At 36.7% G+C, this 25,773-nt stretch overlaps 1 protein-coding gene across 15 annotated transcripts in view; it reads right to left on the bottom strand.

The window, feature by feature from the left end:
- LOC125673035 (intermembrane lipid transfer protein VPS13A-like) overlaps nt 1-25,773 on the bottom strand; it is a 159,597-nt gene that overhangs the window by 40,878 nt on the left and 92,946 nt on the right. For 12 of the 15 annotated variants that reach the window (XM_056159636.1, XM_056159629.1, XM_056159634.1 and 9 more), the window contains 14 exons: nt 22,268-22,371; nt 21,972-22,116; nt 18,235-18,312; nt 13,716-13,745; nt 11,971-12,051; nt 10,053-10,240; nt 9,338-9,449; nt 8,514-8,648; nt 6,287-6,379; nt 5,301-5,525; nt 4,623-4,709; nt 3,469-3,579; nt 2,805-2,957; nt 692-817 (listed from right to left, as the gene is read on the bottom strand). In XM_056159636.1, coding sequence (XP_056015611.1) covers nt 692-817; nt 2,805-2,957; nt 3,469-3,579; nt 4,623-4,709; nt 5,301-5,525; nt 6,287-6,379; nt 8,514-8,648; nt 9,338-9,449; nt 10,053-10,240; nt 11,971-12,051; nt 13,716-13,745; nt 18,235-18,312; nt 21,972-22,116; nt 22,268-22,371 — 1,668 coding nt within the window. The remainder of the gene's footprint in view (nt 1-691; nt 818-2,804; nt 2,958-3,468; nt 3,580-4,622; nt 4,710-5,300; nt 5,526-6,286; nt 6,380-8,513; nt 8,649-9,337; nt 9,450-10,052; nt 10,241-11,970; nt 12,052-13,715; nt 13,746-18,234; nt 18,313-21,971; nt 22,117-22,267; nt 22,372-25,773) is intronic. The other 3 variants (XM_056159632.1, XM_056159638.1, XM_056159640.1) reach the window with 1 other exon arrangement.

Genomic DNA, 25,773 nt, shown 5'->3' with positions numbered 1-25,773 from the left:
ACACTAGCTGTCTGTTAACAGAGAAATCTAAAGTTATAGACCTCTACACACACTAGCTGTCTGTTAACAGAGAAATCTAAAGTTATAGACCTCTAAACACACACTAGCTGTCTGTTAACAGAAAAATCTAAAGTTATAGACCTCTACACACACTAGCTGTCTGTTAACAGAGAAATCTAAAGTTACAGACCTCTACACACACTAGCTGTCTGTTAACAGAGAAATCTAAAGTTATAGACCTCTAAACACACACTGACTGAAGACAAAGAAATCTATTGTGTTATTCCAAGGGTTGCTACATTAAATTTGTTCTGCATCAAGCTGTGACCTTGATAAATGACCATTAATTTTCATATTTACATTCACAAAGAATGAAGACTCTATCTTGTACAATTCAAAACTTATGACAAAGGATGAAATTGTGAAAATACAAGACACAGTCTCAACAAACAGATGGACAAATGAACCAAATATAATATGTCCTCAAGCTCTTAGATTTCAGGGAATGAAAAGGATAAGCAGTCAAAACTTCAAACTTTGTCAAAATGGCCGAACACCATTGAGCAGCAATAATTCGGGGGACTTATCAAAACTTGAAAATTCAACTAGTCTAGAACGTTGGTGTTCATGAAATTCTTTGTTGAGCATTGATATATAGAACGAATATAAAAGAAACACATTTTTATCTTACCCCATTCTCCATCCTGAGCACGGTGTTATGCGGAGTGTTGATAGGGAAGTGTTCCGACATGATGTTACTGTCACTGTACTCTATCACCATCTTATCGCTGGACGTAGACGGCCAGTACGGCTTACACTGCACAAATAAAACAAAGAGACGTAGACGGTCAGTATGGCTTACACTGCACAAATAAAACAAAGAGACGTAGACGGCCAGTACGGCTTACACTGCACAAATAAAACAAAGAGACGTAGACGGCTAGACAAGTACAGCTTACACTGCACAAATAAAACAAAGAGACGTAGACCGTTAGTACGGTTTACACTGCACAAACAAAACAAACTCAGTACGGCTTACACTGCACAAATAAAACAAAGAGACGTAGACGGTCAGTACGGCTTACACTGCACAAATAAAACAAACTCAGTACGGCTTACACTGCACAAATAAAACAAACTCAGTACGGCTTACACTGGACAAATAAAGAGACGTAGACGGTCAGTACGGCTTACACTGCACAAATAAAACAAACTCAGTACGGCTTACACTGTACAAATAAAACAAAGAGACGTAGACGGCTAGACAAGTACAGCTTACACTGCACAAATAAAACAAACTCAGTACGGCTTACACTGCACAAACAAAACAAAGAGACGTAGACGGTCAGTGCAGCTTACACTGCACAAATAAAACAAACTCAGTACGGCTTACACTGCACAAATAAAACACACTCAGTACGGCTTACACTGCACAAATAAAACAAACTCAGTACGGTTTACACTGCACAAATAAAACAAAGAGACGTAGACCGTCAGTACGGTTTACACTGCACAAACAAAACAAACTCAGTATGGTTTACACTGCACAAATAAAACAAACTCAGTACGGTTTACACTGGATGAATAAAACAAACTCACAGTTCCAGCCACAGATAAACCTTCTCATTACAATGTTACAGTAATTATTACACTTGTCTACTTCTACCATTCTAATCATCTCATTACAATGTTACAGTAATTATTACATTTGTCTACTTCTACCATTCTAATCATCTCATTACAATGTTACAATAATTATTACACTTGTCTACTTCTACCATTCTAATCATCTCATTACAATGTTACAGTAATTATTACATTTGTCTACTTCTACCATTCTAATCATCTCATTACAATGTTACAGTAATTATTACACTTGTCTACTTCTACCATTCTAATCATCTCATTACAATGTTACAGTAATTATTACACTTGTCCACTTCTACCATTCTAATCATCTCATTACAATGTTACAATAATTATTACACTTGTCTACTTCTACCATTCTAATCATCTCATTACAATGTTACAATAATTATTACACTTGTCTACTTCTACCATTCTAATGTCCCGACAGACTCTGGTCTCATTATTCATAATTATTACATTTAGTTGCCTTACCCGTGGTCGAGTGTATAACACCTGTGTACAGAGTGCTATGCTCCCATACCAGTGAGACCTGGGCATTGACCAAGCCAAATCTTCATCGCCTATAGCGCAATGACAGGGCCATGATAAGACAGATCTGTAACATCAAGCCTGAAGATATGGTCACAGTAGGTTCAACTGAATTGCTGGGGTGGCTTGGCATCGATGACCTCAACCTCATCTTAAGGGAAAGGAGACTCCGCTGGTATGGCTACGTTATCAGATCCAGCAGTGCAGTCAAGTGCGCTTTCAACATACAAGTTCCTGGGAGACGTAGAGTTGGTCGGCCAATACTATCATGGAGAGAGCTGATGGAGAAAGATCGTAGAGAATGGAAGCTCTCTACTGCTGACCCTCATGACCAGATAAAATGGAGATATGAGGTGAGATCTGCCATGCATGCAGCTAGCCAGATTCCTGGAAGGGGGCCAACTAAGTGGATAATACCCGTAATTCTGGACGAAAATAAAAAGGAACCGACAACAACAACCTTTCCCACTCCAATGTCCAGCCACAGACCTGTGGTCAATCATTACATTTATCTACCTCTCCCACTCCAATGTCCAGCTACAGACCTGTGGTCAATCACTACTTTTATTACCTCTCCCACTCCAATGTCCAGCTACAGACCTGTGGTCAATCACTACTTTTATTACCTCTCCCACTCCAATGTCCAGCCAAAGATCTGTGGTCTCGTTCTCCTCCATGTACCTCAGAGCTCGAGACAATTTGTTGACGACCAGGAAGAATGGTGTAATGGTCACAATCCTGGTCAGCTTCAGGTCTGACCACTGAAACTGGAGCATCAGCTACAACACAGCATTAATGGTCATACAAAAATCAAAGTACTGAAAGTATTGAAAAGTGCTTAGCTGACAAAAATAACCCTACTATATATAAAACACAGCATTAATGGTCGTACGAAAATCAAAGTACTGAAAAGCACTTAGCTGACAAATTAAAATGACCTTACTCTATATACCACACAGTATTAATAATCATACAAAAATAATCTTACTCTATATACAACACAGCATGATTAGTCTTACAAAATTTACCTCACTAAAGGAAAATCATTACAGAAAAAGATTTGATCAGGTTATCGTGTACACACTTGACCTTAGTCTGATCAATATTTCAAAATCCAAAGTTACAAATATGATAACTGAGCTACCTGGCCACCAGCAATGGAACCCGTCTGACCACCACACAAGCAATTCAATATAATCCTAGTAATTGTGATTATAATTTCTTTGACAGTCTTTTGTACTATACAATTTTCACTGGTCAGTGTATAGGCAACATAGTAGTGGTACTCACCCTGTACTTAGTCTTCCTCTCTCGGTCATTACAGATGACCACTCCTGAGTTCCCAACTGTGTCCAGGGAGAATGACTGTGACCAGCGTGAGTTGAACACCTTTATCTTAGCCTAGGCGGAAAACAATGACATTTGTACATGTACTCAGCAACAAGCTCTGCAGAACCAATTTGAATTGCACTCAGCAACAAGTTCCATAGAACCGATGTGAGTTGCACTCAGCAACAAGCTCCACAGAACTGATGTGAGTTGCACTCAGCAACAAGCTCCACAGAACTGATGTGAGTTGCCCTCAGCAACAAGCTCCACAGAATCAATGTGAGTTGCACATCTGTATTAAAGCCCCAACAGAAAAACACTGGGAAGTGGTTTCATCATTGTATTCACTGAACAACATTACAGTAAATTACACTGTATTCCTAAAACCATATTTTATATGTAATTTCACGAGACTAGCTATTTGCGGAAATCTAGTTCTCATGAATAAACTCTTCCACATAGAAGATTTCAGCAATCAATAATTGTTCATGATATGATACATAAATACATCAGTGTATCCTCATGAAATAAGGTCTATCTCAATAACAATACGGTCTCTCTCAATAACAACACGGTCTATCTCAATAACAATACGGTCTCTCTCAATAACAATAAGGTCTATCTCAATAACAATACGGTCTCTCTCAATAACAATAAGGTCTATCTCAATAACAATAAGGTCTATCTCAATAACAGAGATCTACAGTATTCAATGATTTTATATCTGAGACCACATTATCAAGGACTCAACAAAGCACAGAATACAAGGGATACCCACCCATGATCAATCTCTGGACTAGAGGTTTTGGCTTTTTTGGGGTGTGTGTGTGTGTGTGTTAAAAACCAATCTGATCAAAATCAGATCTTTGATCCGCTTAGTTATTGTAATGTCTCTTTGTGTAGCGACATTATAATCATGGAGCGGATCAGAGATTTGATTTTAATCAGATTGGGTAAAAACCACAACATTTACAAATATTAATGAAACCACAGTGTGCAGATGTTAACTTCATTGACTGAATATTTTTTTGAACTTGTTTTTTCTAAGGAAATACCAATTACACGGAGTTGTACTGAGTAAAACTTGTAGGTAGGAGTCTTTTCTGTATGCATACCTTTTTTGGCCGATTTTTCTTGAATCGAAATAAAACTGGAGAGGTGCGGTTTGGTTGACAATCAAACACGGCTTCTGATTTAGAACCCTTTCAGAAAAAAATATCATTGAGACATTCATAAGAATTAGTAAAAAAAAAGTATACCATATACGTGAACTGTACAATTATTATATAGAATATTATTAAAGTTACTACTATATAGGTGTACTGATAAAAAAAAATATATATCAGGTGTGTATGTGTGTATATGCGTGCATGTGTTGGTGTGTATATGCGTGCATGTGTAGGTGTGTATCTGTGTATATGCGTGCATGTGTAGCTGTATGTGTGTGTACATGTGTGTCTGTGTGTTTGTGTGTGAATTATAATTGCCTACCAATATAGTGAAACCTGACTAATCCAATATGCTCTGGGAAGCAGATCATGTGTCAGAATATACAGTGTAAAGACCATGAGAAAATAAATTATTAGGAATCAACATAAGGTTGGATTTCACTGTCATTCAGGATACACAGGAGTCGAATTAGACAGGTTTCACTGTACAGCCATCGCTATGAGAACTCTCTGAACAGACTCCACCAGGAGTGGAAATTATACAAAATAAATCGAACAAATTAATTAAGATTTCTCACCTTGACTGGATGACCAGATCTGTTTCATTGAACTAAGATTTCTCACCTTGACCTGAATGACCAGATCTGTTTTATTGACCAGCCAGTATGGACTGTAAACATAGAGGTCCACCACAGACTGCTGGGTCGCATGAACGGTCAAGGTCAAATGTTTATTGTTGTTCCCTTCAAAACCAAAATCATACGGCGCCATGGTAACAGCCTTGAACTCCTCCAAGTTCTGTGTGATGTCATAAACACCAGTCCAGTCAATGCTCTGATAGTCCTGAATCTGTAAAGAAATTCATCAGAGGTCAAATTCATCAAAGTCAAATCCTGTAGTTACAGACGGTGAGTCTGTAGTTTATCTGTGGTGAGTCTGTAACTTACCTGTAGTTTACCTGTAGTTTACCTGTGGTGAGTCTGTAGTTTACCTGTAGTTTACCTGTGGTGAGTCTGTAACTTACCTGGAGGTGTAGTTTATAGCTAGTTTACCTGTAGTTTACCTGTAGTTTACCTGTGGTGAGTCTGTAACTTACCTGGAGGTGTAGTTTATAGCTAGTTTACCTGTAGTTTACCTGTAGTGAGTCTGTAACTTACCTGGAGGTGTAGTTTATAGCTAGTTTACCTGTAGTTTACCTGTAGTGAGTCTGTAACTTACCTGTAGTTTACCTGTAATTTATCTGTATTTTACCTGTAGTTTACCTGTAATTTATCTGTAGTTTACCTGTAGTGAGTCTGTAACTTACCTGGAGGTGTAGTTTATAGCTAGTTTACCTGTAGTTTACCTGTAGTGAGTCTGTAACTTACCTGTAGTTTACCTGTAATTTATCTGTATTTTACCTGTAGTTTACCTGTAATTTATCTGTAGTTTACCTGTGGTGAGTCTGTAACTTATCTGGAGGTGTAGTTTATAGCTAGTTTACCTGTAGTTTACCTGTGGTGAGTCTGTAACTTACCTGGAGGTGTAGTTTATAGCTAGTTTACCTGTAGTTTACCTGTAGTGAGTCTGTAACTTACCTGTAGTTTACCTGTGGTGAGTCTGTAACTTACCTGGAGGTGTAGTTTATAGCTCTCCTTCAGGTCCACCCCATGTAGATAACTGCTGTCTCCCATCTTCAACATCACAAAGGCAGACTGGGTACCCTAGTCACGCAAATCAGTAAAAATTCATCTCTCTCCAAAGTGTCACTATCATCTCTCTACCACACACCAACACAAACATGGCCAATTCACATCTCTTAAAGTGTTTGATAAAATTGTTAAGGTATTCTATTGATTGATCTTTAAAGATTCATTTCATAATAACTCTTACATAAATGTTTTGGAGATAAGACCATGCAATCTATCTGCATCCATTACTAATCATAATTATCCTGATAAATTTTGGATCAGATAAATCATAGTTACTTCAATCATACACCAAAACAATAGAGTATCCCAAAATACCCAAGATACAGACAGATTGACAGACAAATTACCAGCAGGTATTTTATTGTGTTTGTGTGACTTCACCTACGCAGATGGACAGACAGACAAGTTGATTGATTGTAAGAAATATTTTATCCATGCGAAAACATTACATGTACGGGATTGAACAGCAGGTACAATGCCTATTATTGTTCTCTCCCTAAGTCAAGGTACCAGATTGTATTTACATGAAAGTCATACTAATAAAGAAGATAAAAACAAAAGTGCTCGTGTTGCATTGGTGGCATACTGTAGTCTCACTGACACATCAGCAGAGCGAGGAAAAACATGACCACTCCGTACTTGACCTTGGCTGACAAGTTACCGGAAGGTACTTTGGGTAAGCATGACTTTACCTACACAGACGGAGAGACAGACAAGTTACCAGTACAGGTATTTTATTGTGTGACTTCGCCTACACAGATGGACAGAGTTATTAGCAGGTACTTTATTGTGCTTGTGTGACTTCACCTACAGACGTACAAGTTACCAGCAGGTACTTTATTTAAGTATGACTTCGCCTACACAGACAGACAACTACATTATGCCTCTTTGTTTGCAATAAAATCCGTGATTAAAGTTAACATTTCCAAACACTGCAGTGTGTAAAATTCTGTTAGTGCAAATTACAATAAAGCATTCCATTGTTTATCATTAACATTCATTAATCTGATCAATCATTAACATTCATTAATCTGGTCATTCATTAACAGCCATAAATCTGATCGATCGTTAACAGCCATAACTCTGATTGATCGTTAACAGCCATAAATCTGGTCCAAAACCAAAACGAAAAAAAGATTTATAACAAATTCTCACTATCAGCTTTTGATCTAAAACTAAAATTTCTGTCGCATACTGGAATATCTAAACAAGTCATCTAAAACTGAAATTTCTGTGGCATACTGGAATATCTAAACAAGTCATCTAAAACTGAAATTTCTGTCACATACTGGAATATCTAAACAAGTCATCTAAAACTGAAATTTCTGTCACATACTGGAATATCTAAACAAGTCATCTAAAACTGAAATTTCTGTCACATACTGGAATATCTAAACAAGTCATCTAAAACTGAAATTTCTGTCACATACTGGAATATCTAAACAAGTCATCTAAAACTGAAATTTCTGTCACATACTGGAATATCTAAACAAGTGCAACAACCACACAGTCCATGAACATCACCTCATTACAAATTCACACCAAGACAGCAATACGCTTAATTTCTATTAATTAGGCTCAATAAGTAAATCCCTCTGCTACAAAAATCCAAATTATCACTGTGCCGTGCTCATATTTTCTATACTGCTGGGAAAATACCACTACATGTTTTCTGTACTGCTGGGAGTAGTGAGTATAGCAAAGCAATAATGATGTGACTTGAAATGAGTGGTTTGTATTCTACATGAAATGAATGGTCTGAATTCTACACAGACACTGCTAAATATACTTACAGCTGCCTGTAAATAATTGTATAATAAGTTAAAGCATGATTTATGTTTGAATATCATCTTCTCTTACATAGCTGTTCTCTAACTCGAATATACAAAAATCAGGGAAATGCCAGACTTGTGGACAGGACCAATATTTCAGAAGTCTTTTTTTTTTTTTTTTTAAATTTGCCTCACTAAACCAACTGCAAATTGAAAGACTTTCATTTCATAAATGAATCTCCTAAGACACTATTTAATCATCACACTTGGACAGCTGGCATTATGACAGAATCCTTTATTTTCACACTCCTTATCTACATATCAATCATAGTGATAAATAAATGTGTTCACTCCTCTCAGGGGAGACAACTTACCTCTAGTGAGTACTGGATGTTGTAAGGGAGATAATTATGGAGAATAACTGGTGGACTTAAGGTGAGCTGGTAATATGGCACTCCTGCTGGTACGGTCTGAGGGGGAACCAGTTTACTTCCTTTGGAACAGACAACCTTAAGGTAGAAATCACGAGAAAGAGCTGACTTACTAGACAATACATCAATGCCATCTTTTTTTTTTTAGCATGGCATTCAAACTTTTATCTAATGAATGTATTGTATTATGATCTCTTCCTTCATCTTAAAACTTCAAAACATCCAAACAATGTCATAAATTTCTAATGGATGTCAACACAGAGAAAGACATTATATATCATGTGCTGTCTTACAATCTCACCAATCAACCAGGAGCTTGAGGATTTCCTTGTCCTAAAATTTTCCTGTACATCACAACATTCTTGTTTCATTATACACAGCAGCTTTGATTACTTTCTGTTTCATTACACTGATTTTGACTACAAATAACTCTGTTTACCTGATCAGGATATAGGGCTCACGGGGGGTGTGACCAGCCGATAGGGGATGCTTACTCCTCCTAGGCACCTGATCCCACCTCTGGTGTGTCAAGGGGTCCATGTTTGCCCAACTATCTATTTTGTATTGCTTATAGGAGTTATGAGATTGATCACTGTTCGTTATCTTCACCTTTCAAACGACAGCTGTGACTCACCATAAAATAAAACGGTTCTAGGTCACCTTCAACCACTGGAAAGCCGCAAGTTCTCGATTTGACTCACCATAAAATAAAACGTTTCCGGTCAGCTTCAGCCACTGGACAACTGTAAGTTCTCGATTTTACTCACCATAAAATAAAATGGTTCTAGATCTGCCTCAGCCACTGGACAGCTATAAGTTCTCGATTTCTCCTTTCCCACCAAATCCTTCCACCAAATTTTACTTCGAGTCATTTTGTAGCTACAAATTAATACAGAATACAAATCAAAGTCCATTTAAAAATTTGCAGTTACTAAGACATACATTTATTGATAAATAATTGCTGACCGACTCTCACAGAACCAAAATCAAGCTCACTCTTCTGATGTTACCAATAGGGCCAAAAAATATTCAATAAATTGTTTCTCTGGCCAAAAATTTCAAATTCTGATGAGGTGGGCAGGTATTTTATTTTTTAACTTGGCTGTAGCATGAGTTGTCTTTCCTTTCTCATATATAGAAAAGGCAATGGGATTTATATTTTTATAAAAGAATAACTTCACATTATTTACTATTAAATGTCTATATATTACTATAACTATTCTTAAGCACATAAATGAGTATGCAGTCAATAATTATTTGACAAAAAAGTTTAATGTACTTACAATTTTATCAAAACTCTCTGAAAGTTTTACATGAATATCTATAACACAAGAGTTATATCATTTACATAAATAAACAAAAATTGAAAAAAAAAATTTCCTGAGGTGCCTTTTCAATGGATGTGGTATGGCCTGAGAAACCATTGATTCAATTTTTTTGCCTAATGGGTGGGGAATTATCTTTCTTATGCGTCCCCCGTACCTGCTGTCTGCTGGACACATGAATAACTCTAGGTGATACGCCACAAACAGCGGAACGTTGTACACTTCTCCGGTTTCTATGGTAACTAGTTTGGAGAACTCTTCTGTGTCACTCTCTACACTGAGATACACCTTAAGATCTTTAGTCTTACAGAAAACATCCATGGACCTTGTGATGTTGTTCTTGATCTGCAAAATTAGATAGCAGAAAACTATTACATGATGAATAAGCATACTTGTACTTCAACTTTGTAAAATTTGTGAGCAACTGTCTCTCACAAATACCTGTTGCTGCAAACTGTCTAGTCATTTTGATTCTGCATAAGCTGTGCATTCTTATAAGTGGCTCATTCACCGATGTTGCTAATTATCAAAAGAATACTCACCATTGACAATATATAGATATTAAAAGTAACTGCTAATAAACCTTGCTTTAACATTACAGTATCATAACATCTGAAATATTCAGAATATATATATATGTCTGATATAAGCAATAAAAATCAGCTTTTCATTGAATTCTCATTTATTTATAAACTGAAGATGTATAGTCATGCTGTCAAAGAGGTGTCATTTGTAACCACCACCTACATGATGGATTACTAACCTGAAAGGAGGGGGCGGAGTTAAACAGGTGACCAGCACCTACACGACGGATTACTAACCTGAAGGGGGCGGAGTTAAACATGGTGACCAGCACCTACATGACGGATTACTTACCTGAAGGGGACGGAGTTAAACATGGTGACCAGCACCTACACGACGGATTACTAACCTGAAGGGGACGGAGTTAAACAGGTGACCAGTACCTACACAATGGATTACTAAATTGAAGGGGGCGGAGTTAAACATGGTGACCTGCGCCTACACGACGGATTACTTACCTGAAGGGGATGGAGTTAAACAGGTGACCAGCACCTACCCGACGGATTACTAACCTGAAGGGGGCAGAGTTAAACAGATGACCAGCACCTACACGACGGATTACTAACCTGAAGGGGGCGGAGTTAAACATGGTGACCAGCACCTACATGACGGATTACTAATCTGAAGGGGGCGGAGTTAAACAGATGACCAGCACCTACACGACGGATTACTAACCTGAAGGGGGCAGAGTTAAACATGGTGACCAGCACCTACATGACGGATTACTAATCTGAAGGGGGCAGAGTTAAACAAGTGACCAGCACCTACACGACGGATTACTTACCTGAAGGGGATGGAGTTAAACAGGTGACCAGCACCTACCCGACGGATTACTAACCTGAAGGGGGCAGAGTTAAACAGATGACCAGCACCTACACGACGGATTACTAACCTGAAGGGGGCGGAGTTAAACATGGTGACCAGCACCTACATGACGGATTACTAATCTGAAGGGGGCGGAGTTAAACAGATGACCAGCACCTACACGACGGATTACTAACCTGAAGGGGGCAGAGTTAAACATGGTGACCAGCACCTACATGACGGATTACTAATCTGAAGGGGGCAGAGTTAAACAAGTGACCAGCACCTACACGACGGATTACTAACCTGAAGGGGGCGGAGTTAAACAGATGACCAGTACCTACACAACGGATTACTAACCTGAAGGGGGTGGAGTTAAATATGGTGACCAGCACCTACACGACGGATTACTAACCTGAAGGGGGCGGAGTTAAATATGGTGACCTGCGTCTACACGACGGATTACTTACCTGAAGGGGATGGAGTTAAACAGGTGACCAGCACCTACACGACGGATTACTAACCTGAAGGGGGCGGAGTTAAATATGGTGACCAGAACCTACACAACGGATTACTGACCTGAAGGGGGCGGAGTTAAATATGGTGACCAGAACCTACACAACGGATTACTGACCTGAAGGGGGGGGGGGGTAAACAGTTGACCAGCATCTATATGATGGATTACTGACCTGCAGGGGGGACAGGAAGTTGATGACTTTCCTTCCATGCCAGACGTCAATGTCCAACAGGTACCAGTATTTGATCTTGTGCTGAAAAAGTCAGAGACAAAACATTGATTTAATGAGCAAAACGAATACCTCTCTTCTAAAGCTCTCAAACTCAACAGAAACAGAAATTAGGATTATTGTAACAGATTAATGAAGTAGTTCAGAAAATAGATCAGATTTGATAGGACAAAATAAGATTTTCAAATTAGCATTATACTGAGGCTTATAAACACAGCTTTCTACCCAGAAAAAAACTAAACAAGACCAAACAGATTCCCAAAAAGGTGTGAACTGTCAGAAGAGATGCATGCCAAACTACAAAACTACAAGCATATACACTGTATGTACACTGTGTGTATACAAGTCTGAACTCTGCTGTAAACATCAAACTGATAGAAGAAGAGGCCCAGAGCCTGCTCACTGAAGCAATTTCATTTTCAGGTTGGCTTTTAAAAAAATTTCTAGCTGTTCACTTTTGTTATATGACATTAGCTGTACTGATAATACAACATGCTAAACATACCCAAAAGAAATTAAAAACTACCCACATTCCTGATACTGAAATTAATTCATTTCATACATTAATTAAAAACTACCCACATTCCTGATACTGAAATTAATTCATTTCATACATTAAGTCTACCCTTCAGTTTGCACGCACTAATTTGTTCAAACAATGCAATCTAATGTCTTGAGACTTAAATCCATTCAACAGTATACAATTATTTCATGCTTACTTGGGGAACATGCCCTGAGGAAGTGGCGATGACCCGGAAAACTTGTCAGAGGCCGTAGGCAGAGGACAAGAGTTTCCCGGGTCTTCGATCACCACTACCTGTTAATATGTTCTATGATTTGATATGACAAGAGAGATAACTCTTAACTCTAGATCTTAGTTAATGACTCTTCAGTAAAAGGAGGTACTTTGTGTATAAGCAAGTTGATTTAGCTGATGGTGAATAAAGTGCAGTGTGGAAAGTGTTTCTGATTTACTTAGTGACTCTAAGAATAGAGGGGGGAAAGTTTTGACCGTTTCCCTAGTAGGCATGAAATAATGGTTTCATTACCTAATCTGCTAATCGGGCAATAGTTTCTCGAGTGACCGGGAAACAGTTCGTCACGTGACCGGGAAACAGTTTGTCATGTGATCGTGTAATAATAGGTCACGTGATGAACTGTTTCACCCCTGCTCATTGTGTGTACCTTTCTCTGCTGATTAAAGTTTGAAAAAAAATAATATGTACATGTAATATCAATTTATATATGACTTGTGTAGTAGATTAGGTAATAAAAATAAATATTTATGAACAGAACTAAAGCAATCAAAAAACAGCCATAACCTTGACTTTGAATGTGACCTTGAGCTTCATGTATTATATTTCATCTTGAGGAAAATTTCACAGACAAGTTTTCACCAAGATTTGATGCCACATAAGAAATTTGTGAGTTCTGAATTCACCCTTACAGAGAGACAAACCAACAAACATGGAATAAAAGAGTTAATCCCTATCTGTGCATCGCTAAAGAATGGGCAAAAAAGTGGAAACTGAATGATGGTATGATTATATCAATTCAATGATTAAGCTGCAAAGATGTGATTTGAAGACTGAAATGAATATAAAGCTAAGCCATGCATACATTGTAATTTAACTGTTAACAATGCACAAAAACTTTCTCTAAACACATAAATCTAAAAATATTTTTACCATATTTCTGTCTTGCATCATTTCCTTTGGCTGGTGTGAAGCAAAATAAATGAATTTACAGCAAATTACAAGTTTCAGAGTATTCCAAAATGATTACTGTAGACGTACTTTTTTCTGCGCGGTATTAATTTACGCTATGTATGCGGTCACAAATTTTCCGCGGAAATTTATCCCAGCATACTTAAAGTAAATGAAAGATATTAAGTGGCAATCTAAGAAATCCGCCCAATTTTCTACCCGCGGAATAAACAGAAATTGTGATTCCGCAGACTTATGAACCCGTGGAAAAAAGTACGTTTACAGTATTTCAATTTAAAGCAATATCGGTGACATTTCTAAGCCTAGGGTCTATAAAAATCCATGTGCTTTAATTGTTGAGCACGGATATCTGAAATTGCAAAGACATTGCCAGCAACAGTTTAACTAAGATATTCATAGATTCCAAAAGACATTGCCAGCAACAGTTTAACTCAGATATTTATAAATTCCAAAAGACATTGCCAGCAACAGTTTAACTCAGATATTTATAGATTCCAAAAGACATTGCCAGCAACAGTTTAACTCGGATATTTATAGATTCCAAAAGACATTGCCAGCAACAGTTTAACTCAGATATTTATAGATTCCAAAAGACATTGCCAGCAACAGTTTAACTCGGATATTTATAGATTCCAAAAGATATTGCCAGCAACAGTTTAACTCGGATATTTATAGATTCCAAAAGACATTGCCAGCAACAGTTTAACTCAGATATTCATAGATTCCAAAAGACATCGCCAGCAACAGTTTATTCAGATATTTATAGATTCCAAAAGACATTGCCAGCAACAGTTTAACTCAGATATTTATAGATTCCAAAAGACATTGCCAGCAACAGTTTAACTCAGATATTCATAGATTCCAATCAGAGGTGTGGTTCTCAATCACACGTAATAATTGTTCTTCAAATTAAATTGAAGGAATCAGACAGCAGGCAATAGCTAATATAATCCCTCCCACTTACAATGCATTATTCAATTCTACTGGTCTGAAATCAATCCTTCTAGTTACGATTTCACAATGTACTGCTAACTATATAATCCCTCAACACTAAATTCTACTGGCCTGAAATCAATCCTTCTAGTTATGATTTCACAATGTACTGCTAACTATATAATCCCTCAACACTAAATTCTACTGGCCCGAAATCAATCCTTCTAGTTACGATTTTACAATGTACTGCTAACTATATAACAGAATAATTTTAACACGAGATAAATTCAGGAAGGCAAAGGGCGAGATGGGGGATCTTGATTATTTAGGGGTGAAATAATTCAGTGAGATTTTGCTCATTTAGAGGTAATTTTGGGGGGGGGGTGTCTTTGGGTGAGATTTTGCTCATTTAGGGGTGAGATTTGGGGCGATCGAGATCTTCTTCATTAAGAAGTGAAATGGAAGAGGGTGTGTGTGTTAGGGTGAGATGTCTATTGGGTTCATAACAACCTAGATTTTGATGAATTTCCCATACAATACTCATCTATTGTTGTTGGCCTTACTGTCAAAACAAATAAACGCTCCTCATTTTCAAACAATGTTCAAGAAGATCATTATTTATTACAACATTTACATTAAAGCTATCATGGTGTCATTGTTTTTAAATTTACAGTTTATCACTGAGACCTTTTTACAGTTTATCAATAATTTAAAAAAAAATTTCAGTTTACATTTTTTCATTGTACGTTAGTTAATAAATCTGCAGAATGTTAATACTACCTAAATTAATTAGTTTGATAACAATTAATTGTGGATTATTTTATTAATTATTAATTAGTTTGATAACATTTAATTGTGGATTATTTTTATAATTGCATACTCATAACTTATTGATCAGTATTAAATCCTTTGAAAACATTAAGTACCTTATATACTCACCTACAAGTCGGATTTTTGGGAGTCAATTTTTGGTCCAAAACTCTATGTCCGACTTATAGGCGCGTCCTAAGAAGATTGGTATTTTTCTAGGCGGCGTAATGTAGTGTTTTTCTAAACAACTCCGACAATTATCATGGACTACCACACAAATGATTATTGTTTACAAATATCTAGACATATTGTATTGTTTATGTATTTCAAAATTATGTATAAAGTACAAGTATTTACATATTTTTATCTTGTTTAAAATTATTTACATACCGGTAACTAATACTTTCAATTCAACTAATCTATCATTTATCAGTAAAATTTAATTACGAACCCGATTTAATATTGAAATATTCATATGTATACCGGCTGAAATATATTTCATATAAGATTGAATATTGTTAACAGATAATTTAGATCATCATTCTTGACTCTAAACTCTATTGTTGATACATTGAATTATACCGGAACCCCACAATAACCACGAGGCGCGTGCCACTAAGTAAAAACGGTGTCAGGTACTGGTAATTAGGAGACCATAATTGTGTAGGTAAACAAGGGATCCTCGTCCATAATAGATCAAGGGTTGTGTTTAAACCCCAAACAGATATGGCTTGGATATTGAGCACCTCATAATTATTGATATCTCAAAATATTTTTTGAAACATATTAGGTAAAAACATTAGAGCATTGACTTGAAATTGTCAACCGATTCTGACAAAAATTTGTACCGACTTATAAGCGAGTCAATGGCAAATTCCTACAAAATAACCTTAAAAATTACAACCGACTTATAGGCGGACCGACTTATGGGCGAGTATATACGGTATTATACATTTGTTTAATTGATTTTTCAACTTTTAAAATGAATATTATTTCATTACATCATTTAAAACAGCAATTTGTTAAAGTCATTCAAAAGAGCAAGGCATAAGTGTACAATAAAAACAATGGTGTATGTTACACGAGAATTTGTTACCCACACGTGAGATGGGATCGTAAAGCACGAGACTTAAAATGCATGAAAAGCACGAGATATCACGGCTAGAATAATTTCTAAATCCATTGATGCAAACATAGACGTAGACATAATGAGTGTATTCCAGTGTAAATGTATACACGAGACCCATGTACACTCACATATATACAGCGAGACTCATGTACACTCACATATATACACGAGACCCATGTACACTCACATATATACACGAGACCCCATGTACACTCACATATATACACGAGACCCATGTACACTCACATATATACACGAGACCCATGTACACTCACATATATACACGAGACCCCATGTACACTCACATATATACACGAGACCCATGTACACTCACATATATACACGAGACCCATGTACACTCATATATACACGAGACCCATGTACACTCACATATATACAGCGAGACCCATGTACACTCACATATATACAGCGAGACCCATGTACACTCACATATATACAGCGAGACTCATGTACACTCACATATATACACGAGACCCATGTACACTCACATATATACACGAGACCCATGTACACTCACATATATACACGAGACCCATGTTCACTCACATATATACACGAGACCCATGTACACTCACATATATACACGAGACCCATGTACACTCACATATATACACGAGACCCATGTACACTCACATATATACAGCGAGACCCATGTACACTCACATATATACAGCGAGACCCATGTACACTCACATATATACACGAGACCCATGTACACTCACATATATACAGCGAGACTCATGTACACTCACATATATACACGAGACCCATGTACACTCACATATATACACGAGACCCATGTACACTCACATATATACAGCAAGACTCATGTACACTCACATATATACAGTGAGACTCATGTACATTCACATATATACAGCGAGACCCATGTACACTCACATATATACACGAGACTCATGTACACTCACATATATACACAAGACCCATGTACACTCACATATATACACGAGACCCATGTACACTCACATATATACACGAGACCCATGTACACTCACATATATATACAGCGAGACCCATGTACACTCACATATATACAGCGAGACTCATGTACACTCATATATATATACAGCGAAACCCATGTACACTCACATATATACAGCGAGACTCATGTACACTCATATATATATAAAGCGAGACTCATGTACACTCACATATATACAGCGAGACTCATGTACACTCATATATATATACAGCGAGACTCATGTACACTCACATATATACAGCGAGACTCATGTACACTCATATATATATACAGCGAGACTCATGTACACTCACATATATACAGCGAGACTCATGTACACTCATATATATATACAGCGAGACTCATGTACACTCACATATATACAGCGAGACTCATGTACACTCACATATATACAGCGAGACTCATGTACACTCACATATATACAGCGAGACCCATGTACACTCACATATATACAGCGAGACTCATGTACACTCACATATATACAGTGAGACTCATGTACACTCACATATATACAGCGAGACTCATGTACACTCACATATATACAGCGAGATATGTAAAGTCAGCAGATCTGAGATCACTCGTACCTTGTGTGGAAACAGAGGCATCAGCTGACGACGAGCTCTTCTGTGAGACACTGTGGACGACAGGTGGAAACCGTCCACCTGTAAAAAAAAAAAAAACAAAGCTCATACTACACACATCATACCTACTGTTAACGACTCGTTAAATTGTAGCTGTCCTTGAACTAATGGCCTAAAGATTAGAGCTACTTGTTGACTTGTCCTTATGATTTTATTGATTAAGTCTATGTATTAGTTTGTGACTTGTCCCTATGATTTTATTATTAAGTCTTTGTATTAGCTTTGTGACTTGTCGTTATGATTTTGATAAGTCTATGTATTAGTTTTGTGACTTGTGATTTTATTGATAAGTCTATGTATTAGTTTTGTGACTTGTCGTTATGATTTTGATAAGTCTATGTATTAGTTTTGTGACTTGTGATTTTATTGATAAGTCTATGTATTAGTTTTGTGACTTGTGATTTTATTTATAAGTCTATGTATTAGTTTTGTGACTTGTCATTAATATGATTTTATTAAGTCTATGTATTGTTTTGTGACTTGTTCTTATGATTTTATTGATAAGTCTATGTATTAGTTTTGTGACTTGTTATGATTTTATTGATAAGTCTATGTATTAGTTTTGTGACTTGTGATTTTTAGCTCTTTTGAGCCGAAGGCTCAAAGAGCTAATGCTATGGCCATTTGTGCGGTGTGCGTAAACTTTTTAGAAAAAGGGCTATAACTCAAGAACCCCTTGGCCAATTTTTTTTCAAATTTGTTACAGGGTATCATTGGCCCAAGGGCTTTCATACATACTAAATAGAGGGATGTGACCCTTTAACAAGGGGAGATAATCAGGAAAATACAAACAAAAGTAGTGGTTGCTAAAAAATCTTCTTCTCAAGAACCACTGGGCAGATTATCACCAAACTTACACATAAGGATGAGGATATGTTGTAGATTAAAAATGTTCAAGGCATTACCCTGGGGCAAAGGGCGTGGTCTCAAGGTCACTTCAAAGTTGACCTAAATTTATATTTCCTTAAATCTTTGATATTTTAGTCATTATAAGGACTAAGATCATCAAATTTTGACAGTTGATGCATCTTAGGACCTTGTGTCAAGTTGTCTCAAAAGTAGGTCACGGTGACCTACTTTTTGAATTTTGCAGGTATTTATTTTAAAATTAATTTTGATGCATATCTTGGACACTTTGAGGCCTATGATCATCAAAACTTGTCAGTTGGTGGATCATGGGACCTTGAAATGCGTCAACTGAAAAATAGGTCACCGTGACCTACTTTCTGAATTTTATGGCTTATCATTTATAGATATATTTTAAGTTGTTATTTCAAATACCGAGAGGTTTAGAATCATCAAATCTTGTAAGTTGATGCATCTTGAGGCCTTGAAACATATTTATAAAAAAGTAGGTCACAGTGACCTACTTTTTGAATTTTGCAGATATTCAAATTTTACATTTTCAATTTTAGATGGATATTTTGGGCACTGTAAAACCTAGGATCATCAAACTTTGTCAGTTGATGCGTCTTCAGTCTTCGGTTTGTGTCGACCAAAAAGTAGGTCACCGTGACCTACTTTTGGTATTTGACAGCTAAATTACTATATTTCAGACACTATTTGACCTACAATCATCAAACTTTGTCAGTTGATGCATCTTGAGTTTACGGAGTGTGTCGACCAAAAAGTAGGTCGCCTTGACCTACTTTTGGAATTTGACGGCTATATTTATATATTTCAGATACTATTTGACCTACAGTCATCAAACTTTGTCAGTTGATGGGTCTTGCATGTTCGAAGGGTTTCGACCAAAAAGTAGGTCACCTTGACCTACTTTCGGAATTGGACGGCTATATTTATATATTTCAGATACTATTTGACCTACAGTCATCAAACTTTGTCAGTTGATGCGTCTTGCATGTTCAAAGGGTTTCGACCAAAAAGTAGGTCAACTTGACCTACTTTTGGAATTGGACGGCTATATTTATATATTTCAGATACTATTTGACCTACAGTCATCAAACTTTGTCAGTTGATGCGTCTTGCATGTTCAAAGGGTGTCGACCAAAAAGTAGGTCACCTTGACCTACTTTTGGAATTGGACGGCTATATTTATATAATTCAGATGCTATTTGACCTACAGTCATCAAACTTTGTCAGTTGTTGGGTCTTGCATGTTTGAAGGGTGTTGACGAAAAAGTAGGTCACTTTGACCTACTTTTGGAATTTGACGGCTATATTTATATATTTCAGATACTATTTGACCTACAGTCATCAAACTTTGTCAGTTGATGGGTCTTGCATGTTTGGAGTTCGCTGACCAAAAAGTAGGTCACCATGACCTACGATTGGAATTTGACAGCTATATTTCAATATTCAGATACTAATTGGCTTAAAATCATCAAACTTTGTCAGTTGATATTTCTTGGGTTCTCAAAATGTGTAAACCAAAAAGTAGGTCACATTGACCTATTTTTTTGAATTCTTAGGATTTAACTAAAGATTTAGAATACTAAGAGGCTAAGAATAGAAATGGTGGGGTTGTACAATTTATCAGAAGAGCGATTCTAGGCCCTTGAGCCTCTTGTATTGATAAGTCTATGTATTAGTTTTGTGACTTGTCGTTATGATTTTATTAAGTCTATGTATTAGTTTTGTGACTTGTTCTTATGATTTTATTAAGTCTATGTATTAGTTTTGTGACTTGTCCTTATGATTTTATTAAGTCTATGTATTAGTTTTGTGACTTGTCGTTATGATATTGACAAGTGTATGTATTAGTTTTGTGACTTGTTCTTATGATTTTATTAAGTCTATGTATTAGTTTTGTGACTTGTCGTTATGATGTTATTAAGTCTATGTATTAGTTTTGTGACTTGTTGTTGTGATTTTATTAAGTCTATGTATTAGTTTTGTGACTTATGATTTTATTAAGTCTATGTTTTAGTTTTGTGACTTGTGATTTTATTGATAAGTCTATGTATTAGTTTTGTGACTTGCAGTTGAACTTCCTAACTTACTACTTGTTTGTAACTCTCAGCTGATTTGTAACTTGTATTCCTGATTCATAATGCTGATCACAGCCTGACTTACGTGCAACTAGAATCTCGAGATGCTGAGATTCTGTCCTGAGTTACATGTAACCGGAATCTAAAGATGCTGAGATTCTGTCCTGATTTACGTGTAAACGGAATCTCGAGATCCTGAGATTCTATCCTGACTCGTGAAATCGGAATATCGAGATGCTGAGATTTTGTTCTGACTTACGTGTAAATGGAATCTCGAGATGTTGAGATTCTGTCCTCACTTACATATAACCGCAATCTAGATATGCTGAGATTCTGCCCTGATTGTAACTGGAATCTCGAGATGCTGAGATTCTGACTTACATGCAACCATAATCTAGAAATGCTGAGATTCTGCCCTGATTGTAACTGGAATCTCGAGATGCTGAGATTCTGTCTTTACTTACATATAACCACAATCTAGATATGCTGAGATTCTGTCCCGAGTGTAACTGGAATCTCGAGATGCTGAGATTCTGTCCCAAGTGTAACTGGAATCTCGAGATGCTGAGATTCTGTCCCGAGTGTAACTGGAATCTCAAGATGGTGAGATTCTGTCCTGAGTGTAACTGGAATCTCAAGATGCTGAGATTCTGATTTACGTGTAACCGGAATCTCGAGATGCTGTCTTGCATATAACCGAAATCTAGAGAAGCCAAGACTCTGACTTACGTGTAACCGGAATCTCGAGATGCTGAGATTCTGCCCTGACAAGTAATCCTCATCATTGTCGAATACATATGCCCCCGCTGACACTGCTACATGGCCTACTCGACCAAGGATGTTGGAAATCAAGCCGTCTGCTTCATCTGTCTCACTGATAGCGGATAGAAAGTTCATTTAATACTTAATTTTCTTCTTCTAAGTATTTGATATAAAACTTATAGAGAGAAAATACAGTTGAACTTCAGAACCTCAAACATTTATTTCTCAAATACCATGAATATGATAAGATGATATGATCTGACCTTTGAACCTCGAGTCCGTTGCCGTCTACGATGTCAGCATCACACGGCTGGGAATTCTCCCCGTCCTTGTACAGGGAACAATCTTTAATGTTTTCTGAATGAACCTATTGTAGTTAAAATTAAATTCTTATAACCAAGGTGTGTCTGTTAAATTCAACACTGATAATTCTTATAATGAAGGTGCCTGTTAAATTCAACTTTGATAATTCTTATAATGAAGGTGCCTGTTAAATTCAACACTGATAATTCTTATAATGAAGGTGCCTGTTAAATTCAACACTGATAATTCTCATAATGAAGGTGCCTGTTAAATTCAACACTGATAATTCTTATAATGAAGGTGCCTGTTAAATTCAACACTGATAATTCTCATAATGAAGGTGTGCCTGTAAACAACTCTGATAATTCTTATAATGAAGGTGCCTGTTAAATTCAACACTCTGATCAGTATTACTTATAATCGTGTTCAGACTTCACCACATAATGAATTTTACTAGATTATGACTGTTCCAATCCTCATCAAAGATTTTTGAATGGAGATACCTTAATCAATAAGGCAGCTCTTAAGTTTTAGCCTTCATCACATCTATTAAGGGCATTAAAAGTAAAAAGTTGTGATCCACGAGACTTAACTCACTACATAATGGACACACAAAATATTATAAAAACAGATTAATTACAAACAATTCCATTTAGTGATATACCAAACATTCAATTCTTCCATCATAAGTCCCATGGGGATCCGGGTTAGAATAGGTCCTCAGTACCCCTTGCTTGTCGTAGAAGGCGACTAAATGGGGCAGTCCTTCGGATGAGACTGCAAAAACCGAGGTCCCGTGTCACAGCAGGTGTGGCACGATAAAGATCCCTCCCTGCTCAAAGGCCGTAAGCGCCAAGCATAGGCCGAAATGTCTCTATATGAGTGAAATATTCTCGAGAGGGACATTAAACAATATTCAATCAATCAATCAATCTTCCATCATAAAGGTTTTGGGAATGTTCTATAACTACTTAGTGAATTATAGTAACTTTATAGCATTAATGTTTTATAAATGAGTGACTTTGTTAAGTATACAGCACTTGTTTTGATGATGGATCTAAGGTGAGGGTAAAGGGAGTATGATACCACCCCCCCTCTCTCCCCCCCCCCCCCCCCCCCCCCACAAACACACACATTAGTGAGAACTCTACCAAACAAGATGTGTTTGTGACACAGATGCCCCTGCCTATAGATTCAGAACCAAAAGAAAGATTTTGTCACAAGAAAAACACTGAAACATCATCCATTCAAAAGTTACAACCAAAGTTAGAGTTTTTGCAGACAAACAGACAGACAGACCAAAAACTATACACTCGAATCTCTGATTACAGAGGCATACAATGAATCTCTGACTACAGAGGCATACAATGAATCTCTGATTACAGAGGCATACAATGAATCTCTGATTACAGAGGTATACAATGAATCTCTGATTACAGAGGTATACAATGAATCTCTGATTACAGAGGCATACAATGAATCTCTGATTACAGAGGTATTATACAATGAATCTCTAATTACAGAGGCATACAATGAATCTCTGATTAGGGAGGCATACAATGAATCTCTGATTACAGAGGTATTATACAATGAATCTCTGATTACAGAGGTATACAATGAATCTCTGATTACAGAGGTATTATACAATGAATCTCTGATTACAGAGGCATACAATGAATCTCTGATTACAGAGGTATACAATGAATCTCTGATTACAGAGGCATACAATGAATCTCTGATTACAGAGGTATTATACAATGAATCTCTGATTACAGAGGTATACAATGAATCTCTGATTACAGAGGCATACAATGAATCTCTAATTACAGAGGCATACAATGAATATCTGATTACAGAGGTATACAATGAATCTCTGATTACAGAGGTATTATACAATGAATCTCTGATTACAGAGGCATACAATGAATCTCTGATTACAGAGGTATTATACAATGCATTTCTGATTACAGAGGTATTATACAATGAATCTCTGATTACAGAGGCATACAATGAATCTCTGATTACAGAGGTATACAATGAATCTCTGATTACAGAGGCATACAATGAATCTCTGATTACAGAGGCATACAATGAATCTCTGATTACAGAGGTATTATACAATGAATCTCTGATTACAGAGGTATTATACAATGAATCTCTGATTACAGAGGCATACAATGAATCTCTGATTACAGAGTCATACAATGAATCTCTGATTACAGAGGCATACAATGAATCTCTGATTACAGAGGTATTATACAATGAATCTCTGATTACAGAGGTATTATACAATGAATCTCTGATTACAGAGGCATACAATGAATCTCTGATTACAGAGGCATACAATGAATCTCTGATTACAGAGGTATTATACAATGAATCTCTAATTACAGAGGCATACAATGAATCTCTGATTACAGAGGCATACAATGAATCTCTGATTACAGAGGTATTATACAACGAATCTCTGATTACTGAGGTATTATACAATGAATCTCTGATTACAGAGGCATACAATGAATCTCTGATTAGGGAGGCATACAATGAATCTCTGATTACAGAGGTATTATACAATGAATCTCTGATTACAGAGGTATTATACAATGAATCTCTGATTACAGAGGCATACAATGAATCTCTGATTACAGAGGCATACAATGAATCTCTGATTACAGAGGTATACAATGAATCTCTGATTACAGAGGCATACAATGAATCTCTGATTACAGAGGTATTATACAATGAATCTCTGATTACAGAGGTATACAATGAATCTCTGATTACAGAGGCATACAATGAATCTCTAATTACAGAGGCATACAATGAATCTCTGATTACAGAGGTATACAATGAATCTCTGATTACAGAGGTATTATACAATGAATCTCTGATTACAGAGGCATACAATGAATCTCTGATTACAGAGGTATTATACAATGAATCTCTGATTACAGAGGTATACAATGAATCTCTGATTACAGAGGTATTATACAATGAATCTCTGATTACAGAGGCATACAATGAATCTCTGATTACAGAGGCATACAATGAATCTCTGATTACAGAGGCATACAATGAATCTCTGATTACAGAGGCATACAATGAATCTCTGATTACAGAGGTATTATACAATGAATCTCTGATTACAGAGGTATACAATGAATCTCTGATTACAGAGGCATACAATGAATCTCTAATTACAGAGGCATACAATGAATCTCTGATTACAGAGGTATACAATGAATCTCTGATTACAGAGGTATTATACAATGAATCTCTGATTACAGAGGCATACAATGAATCTCTGATTACAGAGGTATTATACAATGAATCTCTGATTACAGAGGCATACAATGAATCTCTGATTACAGAGGCATACAATGAATCTCTGATTACAGAGGTATACAATGAATCTCTGATTACAGAGGTATACAATGAATCTCTGATTACAGAGGCATACAATGAA

This window comes from Ostrea edulis, chromosome 3 (genome assembly GCF_947568905.1).
Source record: "Ostrea edulis chromosome 3, xbOstEdul1.1, whole genome shotgun sequence".
Lineage (NCBI taxonomy): Eukaryota > Metazoa > Mollusca > Bivalvia > Ostreida > Ostreidae > Ostrea > Ostrea edulis.
Note: the sequence above shows the minus strand (reverse complement) of the source record. Positions and strands in the feature narration are given on the sequence as shown.